The sequence below is a fragment of the Ixodes scapularis genome, unplaced genomic scaffold (assembly GCF_016920785.2).
Source record: "Ixodes scapularis isolate PalLabHiFi unplaced genomic scaffold, ASM1692078v2 PGA_scaffold9__187_contigs__length_104089568, whole genome shotgun sequence".
NCBI lineage: Eukaryota > Metazoa > Arthropoda > Arachnida > Ixodida > Ixodidae > Ixodes > Ixodes scapularis.
In genome coordinates this window covers 56150453-56164507 of record NW_024609884.1, presented here as the reverse complement: position 1 = coordinate 56164507, position 14055 = coordinate 56150453, and the positions used below count along the sequence as shown (strand labels likewise).

General features: G+C 47.0%; 1 protein-coding gene across 1 annotated transcript in view; it reads right to left on the bottom strand.

Annotated features, from left to right (window-relative positions):
* The window catches only part of LOC8035715 (triple functional domain protein), a 259166-nt gene that overhangs the window by 46157 nt on the left and 198954 nt on the right, over window positions 1-14055 (bottom strand). Inside the window, exons 52-53 of the mRNA XM_042287363.1 lie at window positions 4288-4657; window positions 340-471 (exon numbers count right to left, since the gene is read on the bottom strand). Coding sequence (XP_042143297.1) covers window positions 340-471; window positions 4288-4657 — 502 coding nt within the window. The remainder of the gene's footprint in view (window positions 1-339; window positions 472-4287; window positions 4658-14055) is intronic.

Below are 14055 nucleotides of genomic sequence, written 5' to 3'. Positions count from 1 at the left end.
CCGCATTCCAGAGATTGAACACATGTAATTGAGAAGGACAGGAAACAGAAAACGCCTATACATGGCTTGTACGTGACATCATCACATCGAGCTGCAGGTCGTTCCTACTTATCCTTGCCGCAAAAAGCCGAATTCGGAAGTGTGAAATGTATGCTGCAGAATGTAAGCACTGGGGAGCAAGGGCAAGGTTCCCACAATGGCAGCTGATGTGGCGTGCAGCCATGTATAGCATGGATAGAGGGTTTCATAGCGCGGTAAACCATGCGTGATCCAGGCTCTCGTTAGGGCTTCTCATAAAACAACCTGAACTATGCTTTCACTTTTCACAGAGTCAGTCACCTGCAATGCTTTTTTCCACGAGGTATCCCACCATAGGACAATTTCCCGTGTCTCGGGATGGTTCCCATCGTAGCTGCAGCATGGTTCCTTGAGCATCCACAACGTGAGGTTTGCCTGGCTCACTCGGCTTCCCTATACATTGAAGAGAGATCATTAGTTGATGCACGAAACAACACTTCCACACCGTGTATTATTTGAAAAAACGAACAACGGGCTGATATTTATCGTACAGAAATCTTAAAGGGGTCATGAAATGGTATCGGGTTGGAATGTTCATGGACTTTGCAGGGGCGTAATGGTCTTAGTCTGGCTCAAGTGTCTGACTTCTGAATCAGTGGCACAGAACGCCACTGATTCAGAAGTTTCTTTGTCGCGGTGAAATTTCAAGGATAAAGGGGGATCTTTTCTGTCAGTCTCGCCTTTGCAAAGCTTGACGACGTAACAGACCTTATGCGAAATTTCACCTTATGCGTAACAGACCTTATGCGACATATTTCTAGTCACGTACCGACTATTAGAAAGTCGGAACCATTAAACAATGGCGGAACAACCGACATCGTGGAACGTGCAAGTCATTCCATAAAATAGCGATAGCCGGAACGCGGTCAGCGCTAGGAGCCGACCAGCTAATCAGACAGCGTCGAAAGTACAACGTGACTGCTCTCACCACCTTTCTCTGTGGATGTGTTTTTGCCTTCTAATCCAACCCAACACAAACTGTGCAGTGGCGTTGCGGGTTTAGTCCGTCATTGTACAGGGATTCCATAGCTGCCAACAGAGGGCAGTCTTTCGAAAGGGGTATATTTCTTGGTGGTGTGACAACACCGAGAGCGTCGCCATTTTAATGTTGGCTAGCGTCGCCGGTACCGAACAACGTTACTAGAACACTCGGTTGGGAAACTCACCGTTGAAACCCGGGCCGTTGACGTCCACCGAGACCGAGCTAAATACGATAATAGCGCCACCCTTTAGCGACGATTGAAACATGAAAGTTGCCTTATATGGCTACTGCTAGAGTCACTGAATGTTCCCAGAGTACCTAAACTCCCAGGCTCGAGGTGCCAAGATGGCGGCTCAATCTTTTTTCATGACTGTTGTCACCTAGAGCGTTTAAAAAGCATGTTTCTGCGTAAAAAAAAAAAAAAAAAAAAAAAAAAAAAAAAGAAAACTTTTTTGTAGGAACTTTTATTGGAGGTTAGTACAAAACAACAGGCTAGAGATGTTTTCTAACATCTTTAGTTTACAAGGTTTTACGGCAAAATTAATATTGTTTTCATACAACCATGCCTCACCGGTGATTTCAGGCAGACCTGGGCGCGTCCTAATTTCGTTAGTAATTCGCGAAACCCCTTCTACCGTATATGTTTCGGTGCCAAAATGGCCGATTAAAGCCAAAACAGAAGAGTCGCAGCGGACGCTATTGGCGACGTGCGCGACCGAAAGCGTCGCTGTGGTCGGCCTTCCACGATTGGCCGAACGCTGACTATGACGTCGGAAAGGGGATTTATCATTGACGAAATAAGAGGAATGAAAGAACTTTAATTTTGACGGTGTTGGCAGTGTTCCTTTGAGAGTGCAATGATTTCAAGCTTCCACCATGCTATTTACTAACACCATCGAACTTGTTGTTTGCAAGGTAATGACGTCACAAGGGGGAACCATAAAAGGGCGCCACCAAAACATCTCGCCGCTAATCGAATGTGATACTCCGGATCCAATACAAGCAGCCGTGCAGTTCCCCGGGTGGCCGCTGCGGGAGAAAAAGCGTTGCGATCACCATTAGCTCGGTTCTCGAGTACGGATCGGTGCCACTTTTTCAGAGCAGGCTCTATGGTAGTTTCCTGAGTTGTTCTAGTAACGTTGGTATCGAAGCACGTCGGAGGCATCAGAGACAACCGTACGGGCAGTGTGCGATGGCACGGCAGCTGTGTTTTCCGCCTTACGATCATGGAATGTGGACGAACAGTTTGATCAACCTACCGCAACTGTCTGACAAAACTGTGCACAGACCTGTGCACGCTGGCGACAACCTCGTCGAGGCAGCGGAGTAAGTCCTACGCCTTCGCTGTGGAAGCTTACACACTGCCTTCTTCGGTGCAGACGAACGTCTGCGATTCATCATTCACGGTACGTAAACTGTGGCCTTTTTGTTGAACATCGTAAATGGGCGCGGTGCTTAATAGTTGGTAATCCATTGTGTGCGGGTGTATTGTACAGTCGGGGACAAAAGTTCCCGGACCACGGGAGCGGCGGCTGATATGCGTTGCTGCGCCCGAGTTGCATCGAGCAAAGCAATAATCAAGAAAATCACCCCGAAGCAAAAAAAAAAAAAAAAACCGGGAAACGCGTCGGGTTCCAGAACATTTCACCGAACGCCGTTTCATCGAAAAAGTGGTCGCCCCGCACCGAAACGTCCAATTGCAACAATTGGCCGGTATTTTTAAACAAACAATCCTGATACCGGGCAAAAGAAGGTTGCTAACAAAAACAAATTATATATATATTTTGGGCTGGTGGTGGAGCCCCGAGTCAATTCGCTTGGGGGGTCTATAGACAATTCGTCCAAAGGCCGTTCATCGACGGACAACTGGTAAACAAACAATTCGTCGAATGAGGCAATTCGCATTAGGCGAATTAATCGAACGGGAAACTTGTCGGAGCGGCCCGTTCGCAAAAATATTCGTCGAAAGAACTACAGCAAGGTTGGAGTGATGTTCTTTTGAGCCTAGAAGGAAATATCACCACGATTCGCTAACTTGCAAATGCAACAGGGGAAGTATATCTGATGTGTGGGGGCGACGTCTGGCTCATGTCGGCATCGTGTAGTTCACCTCTCTCTCCATCTCCCATCTCTCTCTCTCTCTCTCTCTCTATTTTGGGGACGACAAAATGAACTCCAAATTACTGAAAATCACTAAATTGCAATTTTTTGACCACCCGAGACTGGGTGGAAGAAACACGACGACGTCTCCAGTCTCAGGTGGTCTGAAAAATGGTAAACTTACACCAGCTCGCCTGCGCCCTAACTGTTTTTTCACTAAATTGCGCTCAGCTCGTTTTCTGATAATTATCTTCCAACAATCTTTGTCTTCTGGCGAGCTTTCTACAGATTGGAAAATTGGCAGAGTGGTCCCATACACAAATCGGGGGATCAAACTTTACCATCAAATTGTCGTCCTATATATCTAACCAGTGTCCCGTGCAAGCTACTTGAGCACATAATATATTCAAATGCCATGAAGATTTCGAAAATAACCTCATCCTTTCTTCAAATCAGCACGGGTATTCTCGCGAAACACAACTATACTCGGCGACAACTTTTCTTGGCAATGCAGTGGAAGGTACGTCCCGCGTCCCCTCTCCCATTTTGAGTGTACGCAGGCTCTCCTCCTCCCCCATTTCCGGGGAGAGGAGGAGAGCCTGCGTACACTCAAAATGGGAGAGGGGACGCGGGACGTACCTTCCACTACATTGCCAAGAAAAGTTGTCGCGGAGTATAGTACAACTTGTTCATGAAATACACAGTAACAACGATAATAACATACAGACAGACGCCATAATCATTGATTTTTCTAAAGCATTCGATAAGGTATCCCATCGTTTACTCATGCTCAAGCTAAATCAACTTCACATGCATCCACTCGAAACATCATAGATAGGACAATTTTTAACCAATCGTACTCCGCATACTGTGGTTAACAACCAGTCCTCAGCTTGTTCTCCTGTAGCATCCGGAGTCCCCCAGGGCAGTGTTCTCGGACCTCTGCTTTTTCTAACATTTGTAAATGACCTACCTGATCACATAGTATCCTGTATTCGACTTTTTCCTGGTGACTGCGTAATTTGGTTACGCCACGGTCTCGGTAGGGTTTTGTCAGTTTTTTCCCATTTCGCCGCAGTGATCATCTCCCACACGGCTTCGAGAAAATTAAGGTAATTGATCCTTACCCATGACAACGAAGTGCGCTGCCGACGACACTGGTGCACTCTGATCATCTTCCACGATGCAGGTATACACGCCAGAGTCTGCCACCCGGCAGTCGCTCACTTCCAGCGTGCACGTGCCATCAGAGTGCAGGAGAGCCGAGCACCTTTCGGACAACGTCCGCTCGCGCTTCTCTGGCGCGTGCTCGCACTCAGACGCGCCCATCCGGAAAAGCACTCCCCTGGGACCCGATTCGGCCGGAACCTTGCTTCCGTCCGGCAAAATCCACGAGACCGTTGCCGCACTGTGAAGCACCACGCGGCTCATCAACATGGCACAGGCTCCGAGGTGCGTCGGCATGCAGGACACGGGCTCGACGAAAACGCCGTCTCCCTGCAAAACCCATCATCACGAGCTGAGGGGATTCTTCTTTCTTGAACACGGCGCTGATTAACTGAACGTTCATTGATGCCTACCAACAACCCTATGACTTTCTGTGGAACTGAACAAAAGTTCAACGGGCAAATGCTCACCAATTTGTTTCCACTAACCCAGTCATAAGTTTACTGCTGTCGTTCATTGATCCGGCCAAAAACTTCAAATAAATTTAGTAGCAAATCCTCCAGCAAATGTCTACTCTGACGTTCAACTCCTCACCACCCCCAGAGCCGCAAAAAAAAAAAAAAAAAAGTTCCTCGCTTCGCCACTGATCACTTTGCACGGTGTTAACACGAGCGCGTCGCTCAAAACGTATAGTCTACCATCTTTCTAACAAAAACTAATAATAATAATAAAACGAACAAGTAATTTGTTTGCTATCCAAGCAGCTGAAGCGGACTGTTCAAGAAGTGACTGCACATCTCCTTCCCAATAAGGCAGAACAAGGCGAGGGACAAAATAAAGACAGTCAGAAAGTAACCAAAAGTTAGGAGGTAAACGAAATAAGAGTGCGTAGGACGCCAGGAAATGCACCACGTCACGCCCACATACCTACGTAACTATATAGACAATTTTATGTATCCCCCACAGGTCTCATTATCCTGCGTCGAGTACATTTGCACACACCATAAGCAAACTTTTTTTTTTCTTTGTCATTTCGCTCCTCTTTGACCTTAAAGGCCTGTTCCCACATGCAGCGGAGCGCTACAAGCATAGCGCTTACCTCGCGCTAAGCGCGTGCCGACGGGAGCGTTCACCAGCTTTGTATCGCACCGTCAAAACTGTTGCTCATGGCAGACGATAAGTAGCTGACGGCACGTGAGAAGCGCTACATCAGCGCTTCGCAGCATGTGAGAACCGGCCTTAACTGTTCCAGGCGTTTGTCTTCACTTTGACTTCCTCTTTGTTGCTGGAGGGCCGCCTTGCTGAACATAATAACCGATCTCACAGTTTGGGGGGATCGGTGGCCGAGTGGGCTAAAGCGCACACCCAGCTCGACGCGCGTGGAGCGAAAGCTCGCGCTGCAGAACCCAGGGATCCTGGGTTCGAGCCCCACCCCTGCCCGTTTCGATCTGGATGAGCATCGTACCGGCGTGCGGATGTGTATCACTATGCACGTTAAAGACCCCAGGCTAGCGGTTGTACCGCACTGGCTAAATTGCTCATCTACAGTGGGTAACAATGTCGCCATGTTCTGGCAGACTAAACTCCTGCTGTATAAAAAACTAACGACTAATTTGTTTGTTTTTTTTTCTCACAGTTTGGTTACGCCACCGCTGCCGCGATGCATCGAGGGAACACGTGCGACAACTTTGCTGGAGCTCTGTATCCTGTGAACTAACGTTATGGCGGCTTCACGCATGCGCCCAACACTTAAAGGAGCGATGCAAAAAATTTTGTACTTTGCGCAAACACCGCTTAAAACGGATCCCTAACGTTAATGACCTATGAAACACGCGTTCGTTTTTCACCCCACGCAATTAGCGGCGAGATGTTTTGGTGGCGCCCTCCTACGGTTCCCCCTTGTGACGTCATTACCTTGCAAACAACAAGTTCGGTGGTATCTGTAAATAGCATGGTGGAAGCCTGAAATCATTGCGCTCTCAAAACAACACTGCCAACACCGTCGAAATTAAAGTTCTTTCATTCCTCTTATTTCCGTCGATGGTATACCCTTTCCGACGTCACAGACAGCTTTTGGGCCAATCGTGGAAGGCCGACCACAGCGACGCTTTCGGTCGCGCACGTCGCCAATAGAAGTCCCAGAAAAAAATTAAAGAAAAACGAGCAGCGTTCACCCCCTCAACTCGCAGCCAGAACAAGCGGCCACGTGATCTGGAGCCGATTATATGCCGCCAGTGTTGATCATAGCCACGCGCTGATGTTGGCAAAGCGCAGGACACGCGCTGAGTTCCAGACATTGTTAGGGCTTGGCTGTTGTCGTCGTTGCAGCGATTGGACACGGGTCACTACCCGAATGCTTCTCGAGCTAGCAATTATCACGAGCACAAGTCGAGTGCCCACGCAATGCTCGGGTACAATCTATGGACCGCATTGAAATATCGTCACTTGGGTGTACTGCGATCCATACGTTACGTCATCAAATTTCGCAAAGGAGAGATTGAATGAAAATGATCGCTTTTGTCCTTGAAATTACACCGCAACAAAGGAGTTTCTTGGCCAGTGGCGTTGCGTGTGAGTATCCTTGAGTCCCAGGTGTGCCAGTAAGCTCGTGTCAAGTGAGAAACATTCCAATTGAATATCGTTGCACCGCTTCTTTAATGAGATCGGTCTATACTTCGTTTCGGCTTCGGTCCAGACGCAGCCAAAGCTATAAGTGCGAGCTCCGGGCGTTCAGCATCCCTGCCGAGCACGCGCGCTCGTGCAGTGCAAGCACTGTCCTGGGCCACATGCTCGCGCTTGTAACATCGGTTGCGTCTGGACCGAAGCTGAAACGAAGTATAGCTCTTAAAGGAGCGGTGCAACGATATTCAATTGGAATGTTTTTCACTTGACACGAGCTTACTGGCACACCTGGGACTCAAGGATACTCACACGCAACGCCACTGGCCAAGAAACTCCTTTGTTGCGGTGTAATTTCAAGGACAAAAGCGGTCAATTTCATTCAATCTCTCCTTTGCAAAATTTTATGACGTAACGTGGGGATCGCAGTACACCCAAGTGACGATATTTCAATGCGGTTCATAGATTGTACCCGAGCATTGCGTGGGCACTCGACTTGGGCTCGTGATAATTGCTAGCTCGAGAAGCATTCGGGTAGTGACCCGTGTCCAATCGCTGCAACGACGACAACAGCCAAGCCCTAACAGTGTCTGGAACTCAGCGCGTGTCCTGCGCTTTGCCAACCCCAGCGCGTGGCTATGATCAACACTGGCGGCATATAATCGGCTCCAGATCACGTGGCCGCTTGTTCTGGCTGCGAGTTGAGAAGGTGAACGCTGCTCGTTTTTCTTTAATTTTTTTTCTGGGACTCCTATTGCGTGGGGTGAAAAACGAACGCGTGTTTCATAGGTCATTAACGTTAGGGATCCGTTTTAAGCGGTATTTGCGCAAAGTACAAAAATTGTTGCATCTGTGGCAGTTTAGGTACTTTTTGGCAGGTCATTACTCATCTCCTTTTAAATACTGTTTTGTGGGATTGATGTCATTCGAAAGGCAATGCAATCCTTTTCATTTGATATTATGTACGTATTGGTTTTTACTGTTCATGCGCATTTGTAGCGTTGCGAATATGATGGCGCGGACCCTCACTTGCTCCGCTAGTTCATGTTTTATGAACGATCCATTAAAGATAACACGTTCCAATATAGCAGTTTTGTTATGATGTCGGAGCAGAATGTAACGATACACTTTTTTGGTATTTGCACTACTTTGTTTCTTTCATCCCTCCAAATATTGCCCTAAAATTTACATTTTTCAACACAAATATGTTTTTAATGACATGCGCTAGGGCAATGAAATTAGCTAGAAATGTAGTGCTTATAATTGGTAATATGCAGAAAAAAATTTAATGCTGTGTAAAATTGTTTTGTTTAGATATTTTATATCAAACGTAGCACTTTTTTGTGCTTCGAGTCATGGTACTTCAAATGCCGCTGAGGAAATAATTAAACTATGATAAAAACTTTTATAACATTTAGAGCTACAATGGTTGCCCAAGAGGTGGACGATGGTTTTTTTTTTTTCATTTTTCAAAGTCATAACGCTCCAGGAGCGTTTAAAACTTACCTGTTTTGACGCATATCTTTTTTGGACATCAAACAGATTTATTGGCATCTAATAATGTTTATTGTTTGGAATAGATATACATTGCGATGTATTAAATTGTGACAATGATCTTGCTTTGGTTTCGTAATAGGTGTAGAGCTTAGCTAATTTTAAAAACATTTAAAAACTGTTTGGGTGTTTTGTTGCGCTACCTGGCGTTTGGCAGATAAACTGCTGATTTCTAATGTTAAAAAAAATTTCCGAGGGCGGCGTTGGCGTCTGTATCATCATCAATCTCCGTGTCTTTTTACCCTCACATTTAAAAAATATATTGGAAGATTTACTATCGATAACTGAATGGTTTAAGTACTGGGTCATGCTAATAAATCTAAGACAAATAATTACACAAGCGTAGCGTGATATAATGTGTTCATTATTCGATACGATTGAAATCAATAAACAATGAAGACGAAGAGGAAAAGAATACACTCGAGTTCACTGTATGCCTAGAGTCACTAAATGAGCTTTAAAGTATCGGCACTCCGTTCCCCAAAATTGTTTTGGGCGCCGCCATTTTGGGTTTCGCTCAGAGCAAACGCAACTGCCGATCATCATGATCCAAAAGTACGACTTCCTCAGCATTAGATGCGGTGCTAGGAAGCTGATGCAATATTGCAATGCTTTGTCGCGGGTTGTTTAAACATTTGTGAGGGACGGAAAAGCGTTTCCTGTGATTTTAGATAAAGCTTCATATAACTGGCAACCATGATTTTAAGCCACAATATGGCCAAGTGCCGTTACTCTGAACCGTAGCTAATTTACAGGCACAAGCGGGAACATTGAAGAAGAGGCAGGTGTCAAAAGGTAGTGGCTTGTGGAATCCACGGGGCTTACGTCATGGCCCCTCCAGGTATTACAAGCCTCTTGAACAAGAGCATGAATAGCGTTATTAAACAAGCTACGCTTCAGAGTAGCGACACTTGGCCTTATTGTGGCTTAAAATCATGGTTGCCAGTTATTTGAAGCTTTATCTGAAATCACAAGAAACGCTTTTCCGTCCTCCACTTTAAACAGTTTGCGACAAAGCAAAGCAACATTACATGAGCTTTCTAACACCGAATCTAATGCTGAGGATGTCGCACTTTTGAATCCTGACGATCGGCAGTTGCGCCTGCTCTGCACAAGCGCCAAAATGGCGGCGTTCACAACACTGTCGGGGAAGAGAGTGCCGATACTCTAAGCGCAGCTCATTTATTGGCTCTAGATCCCGCGAAACTCCTTTTTCCTGACTGAAACTGAAAGTAAATATGAATAATACAGCATTATTATAGCCTTATTTAGTTATAACCAAATACACATAATGAGAGGAGGAAGCGGGCGGGTAGGAGAAACGCGGGTCTTATTAGCGACCGTTCTAACCGTCTCAAAAGAGAGAACGCACGAGCTTGCGCTGGTTTTAAAAAAAAGGCATCCAAAGAAAAGAGGCGGCACGCTGTGTTCTTTGTTATTATGCGTCTAATTGCAAATTGTTGTGTGTATGTTTTTACAGCCGGAAGTTAGTCTGCCTTAGTGGGCGTCTGGTGTCTCAGCTGTAGATGAGCAATTTAGCCAGTGCGGTACAACCGCTAGCCTGGGGTCTTTAACGTGCACCACGCAGTAGTGATACACGACCGCACGCCGGTACGATGCCAGATCGAAACGGGCAGGGGCGGGGTGGGTTCTGCAGCGCGAGCTTTCGCTCCAAGTGCTCCGAGCTGGTGTGCGATAGACCCAGCACTCGGCCACCGCCCCCCCCCCCCCCCCCCCCCCCTTTGTGCGTCTAATTTATATACAGGTATAAGTATTTGAAGATCGACGATGGACGTCGATCGTCTCGAGGTAATGTAACGTAATAACATTATATAAATAATCAACTTGTTGAAGGACTGAACGACTCAATTTTTCAATTCTTGGATTGTAATATGGCGGTAGCCTATTGTACTTATTGTTGATGAAGAGCAACATGAGGTGACGAGGTAATGATTAAATGATGAGGCTCTATAAGGACGACGACATTAGTGGGTGTCGAACCACAACGTACGGTGCCAGACTTGTTTCAAGTATCGTGTATCCAAAGACTTTCTTCACCCGCAACAGTATATGGTAGAATCAATGCTGCTGCTGCTTTACAACTGTACGTGGAACAGGAAAACTGCACTGTGCAGAAGTGCGGCTTGTTCGTTAATATGAGGGACGGATTTCTAGCAGCATTCCCTGATTGACTACTTGGAACAAATGGCCTCGATGACGTAAAGTGTCCCCGTTCCAAAAGATTCTTGAAGCATACTTAAACCGCAAAGGAGTATGAGGCGAAAATAAGAAAAAGGAGCCTGGTGTGAAAGGTTCAAATCACCCACCATAGCTTCTACTATCAAATACAAGGGCAGTTACACAATACACAAAAAGACTTTTGTGATTTAGTTATATTTACACTTAAGGGCATTGATATCCAACGTATTCAGAGAGATGACACCTCCTGGTCAACCAACCATAGAGCCTTTTCTACTCAAGTTTTACATGGAAGGCCCGACTTCCGCTGAAATTCCTCACACAGACGAGTTGTCCGACCGAATAAACTGCCATTACTCCCGATCTGGGAATCTCTCGATCTTTGTTCGTAGGCCATAGCATCATGAGATCGAGGGGTGTGGCTCTTCGTCCGCCGAATATTGCTTCGGCGGGTTTTTTTCCGTGTAAGATGAGACCGTCGCGTGCTGCTGGAACAAGAACCTGGCGATTCTTTACTGAACTGCTTCTTCCGTAAGCTTCAAATGGGCTTTTTTTCGTTTCGCACACCACCTGTTCTGCTTGCCCGTTAGTTGCAGGATGGTGTGGTGCACTAATGTGATGCCTGATGCAGGTTTTTTTTTCTTCAAAAACGTGTTTATTTTATTTGAAGCAAGATTTGGCGCGTTATCAGAGAAACGTATTTTCGGTAGGGCAAAAGTAGGTAAAAGAGACCGTAGAACGTCAATGACGTGTTTGGACGTCGTGGCAGGCATCGTGTAAACTTCCAGCCACTTAGAGTACGCATCGCCCATGACTCCACAGATGTGGATACGTTTCGCCACCCACCGACTGAATGGTGGATCGTTTTCAGTTACTGTTCATGATGGTGTTGGACTCAAGGAAGACTTCGAGTCTTTCCAGAAAGTTAGCCCAGGTGCCAGGATTTTGTCGAAAGCGGTAAGTGCTCGAAACGTCGATAACGTCGGTAGCCACGTGTTGTGCTTGACACTGAACACTTACCATTCGCTGAGAAGAAACTTGCTTGTTCGTCTGCCATGAGTCGCCCGATATCAGGTCATCACCGCAAAGCCATCTCCCGACAAAACTGGTCTTCATCGTCCGCATGTCCATAGTTAGCAATCACGTCAACTTATAAATTTCCGAACGCTCATAACTTGCCGTCGCTAAACGCCGTTCATTCATAGCGTCTTCATTGCAAATAAACTTCTTCCTATTTCTTATGATGGTTTTGATCGTATTCCTCCTAAGCTGTACTTACAACATTATGTGTGTCGGCACTTCCGAAAATATTGCAACGGCCGTTTGTTTTCTGGGAACCTATAATGTAACAACCTTTACAACATCTTCCGGATCCCGTGAAACATAATATTTCGTGACCTTTTTTTAGTCGTCATTAAAATGGTGAGGTAAGTACCGTAAATCGCGAAGCAGTTTACTTGACGTCCGCTTCCACTGGTGTCTTGGAAGATTGAGTCTACTGAGCGTGCATTCCTGCAGAGGAAAGTTTCACTGATTGAATATTGATACGTCAATCAACATTTCATTCCTTGGTAAGATTTATTGCGAAAGCCCGTTACAACCGCCGAACCGCATCTCCCTATATCAGAGAACAATTTATACCCAGCCTGACATTCTCGCATACATCCGTATGCTGGGCCACGCTACTTGAGCTATACTTCGTTTCAGCTTCGGTCCAGACGCAGCCGATGCTACAAGCGCGAGCATGTGGCCCAGAACAGTGCTTGCGCTGCACGAGCGCGTGTGCTTGGCAGGGATCCTGAAAGCCCGGAGCTCGCGCTTGTAGCTTTGGCCGCGTCTGGACCGAAGCTGAAACGAAGTATAGCTGAGCACAGCTGGCAGCGGCGCGAGCAAGGCCACGAGGGGAACGTGATGGTGCTCGAGCCATCCCACTGTGAACCAATGTTTCGGCCACCCCACGGGTGCGTGTCGCCATCTATTGGTTGAACTAACGCCTTGTTCAAGATGGCTGCCGTGGGACCACAGCCTTAAATAGTGAGATAAATAGTTGGTCGCACAAGAATCAACCCATAGTTTCAAGATGCTGGGCTAGCTGGGCCAACACTTCGCATAAAAGAGAAAGTTTTGTCGTCGTCTTCGAATTGGTGCAATCTGACGCGTTGTCAGCGCCGCTCTGAAGCAAGGATCGAATGCCCGTGCCAGGGCGTGCACGCTCCCTCGTGAGCCTTTGCCTATCTCGGACAGTTGCATTTTGTTCCCTCTTTCCCGCCTAGGCAGAGTCGATTCCGAGCCTCAGATGCAGCGCTTGTGAGACCGACCGCCATGGACGACCGGAGGCGTCCCGCCTCCCAGAGCCGCTACATTCCTTCCATCCTGACCGGCCGAATGCGCGCCAAGTCCAGCAAGGCTTCCATGGCAGAGGAGAAAGAGATCGCCACTGAGCCATCCCACGTCAGTACGGACTCAGCCAAAAAATCGCAAAAGAAGATGAGGCAGGTCTTTCATTACTACTTCACGCGCAAAAACCGGCGAAAATCTACTGGTTCACCATCGCAATGCTCCACAGTGTCAGGAATCTCGGCCGTTTCCGCCATCTCTCCAACAACTGCGGTTCCACCCCTTGTGACTCTTGAGGGCTTCTCCAAGGACCTGGTAATCCGAAACCCTTCGAGGAAGCTTACGGAAAGGACGCTAGGCTTCTCTGCACCAGCTACAGAGACTACGGCTCCAATTCACCCGCCCAACGACGACAACGTTCAGGACAAAGGCGTAGGAGACCTCGTAAGTTGTGCTTCTTACGAAGATGCCTCGGCATTGACAAAGAGACCACCGAATACAAATGCGGAGAAATTCCCTAAGTGTTCTCGCTCACGGAAGAGGAGCACCGAAAATTTTGCGAACTTCGGAGAACAGATTGCAAGGCAAGCCCCGAGTACTATATCCGAAGAAGAGCACGAACTTGAAGCGGATGAAGGCACGAGTGCAAAAAATAACCCAGGCCTCAAGAAGTCAGACGAAGACGAGAAAGAAAAGGCCTGGCCTGATAAGTTAAACGACAGAGACCAAGTACTGGTTGAGCCAGAGTGCTTGAAGACACCCCTTCAGACTCCAATTGTAGAAACTGCCTCGCAAAAGCAGTCATCGCCTGTAAAAATGGAAGTAATAAACGAAGAACAGAATGGCGAAAAGACAGAAGCAAACTCGACACAAGTGTTAGAAGATACGTTCAACGATACTGGACATTTTAAAACAAACCCGGACGTTGAGCCCTGTTACGAAAAGGCCGAAGATACACCAAGTGATCTAGTGATTACGGCAGTTGAAGTACTTCCGGCAGTTGAAGTACTTCCGGCGGT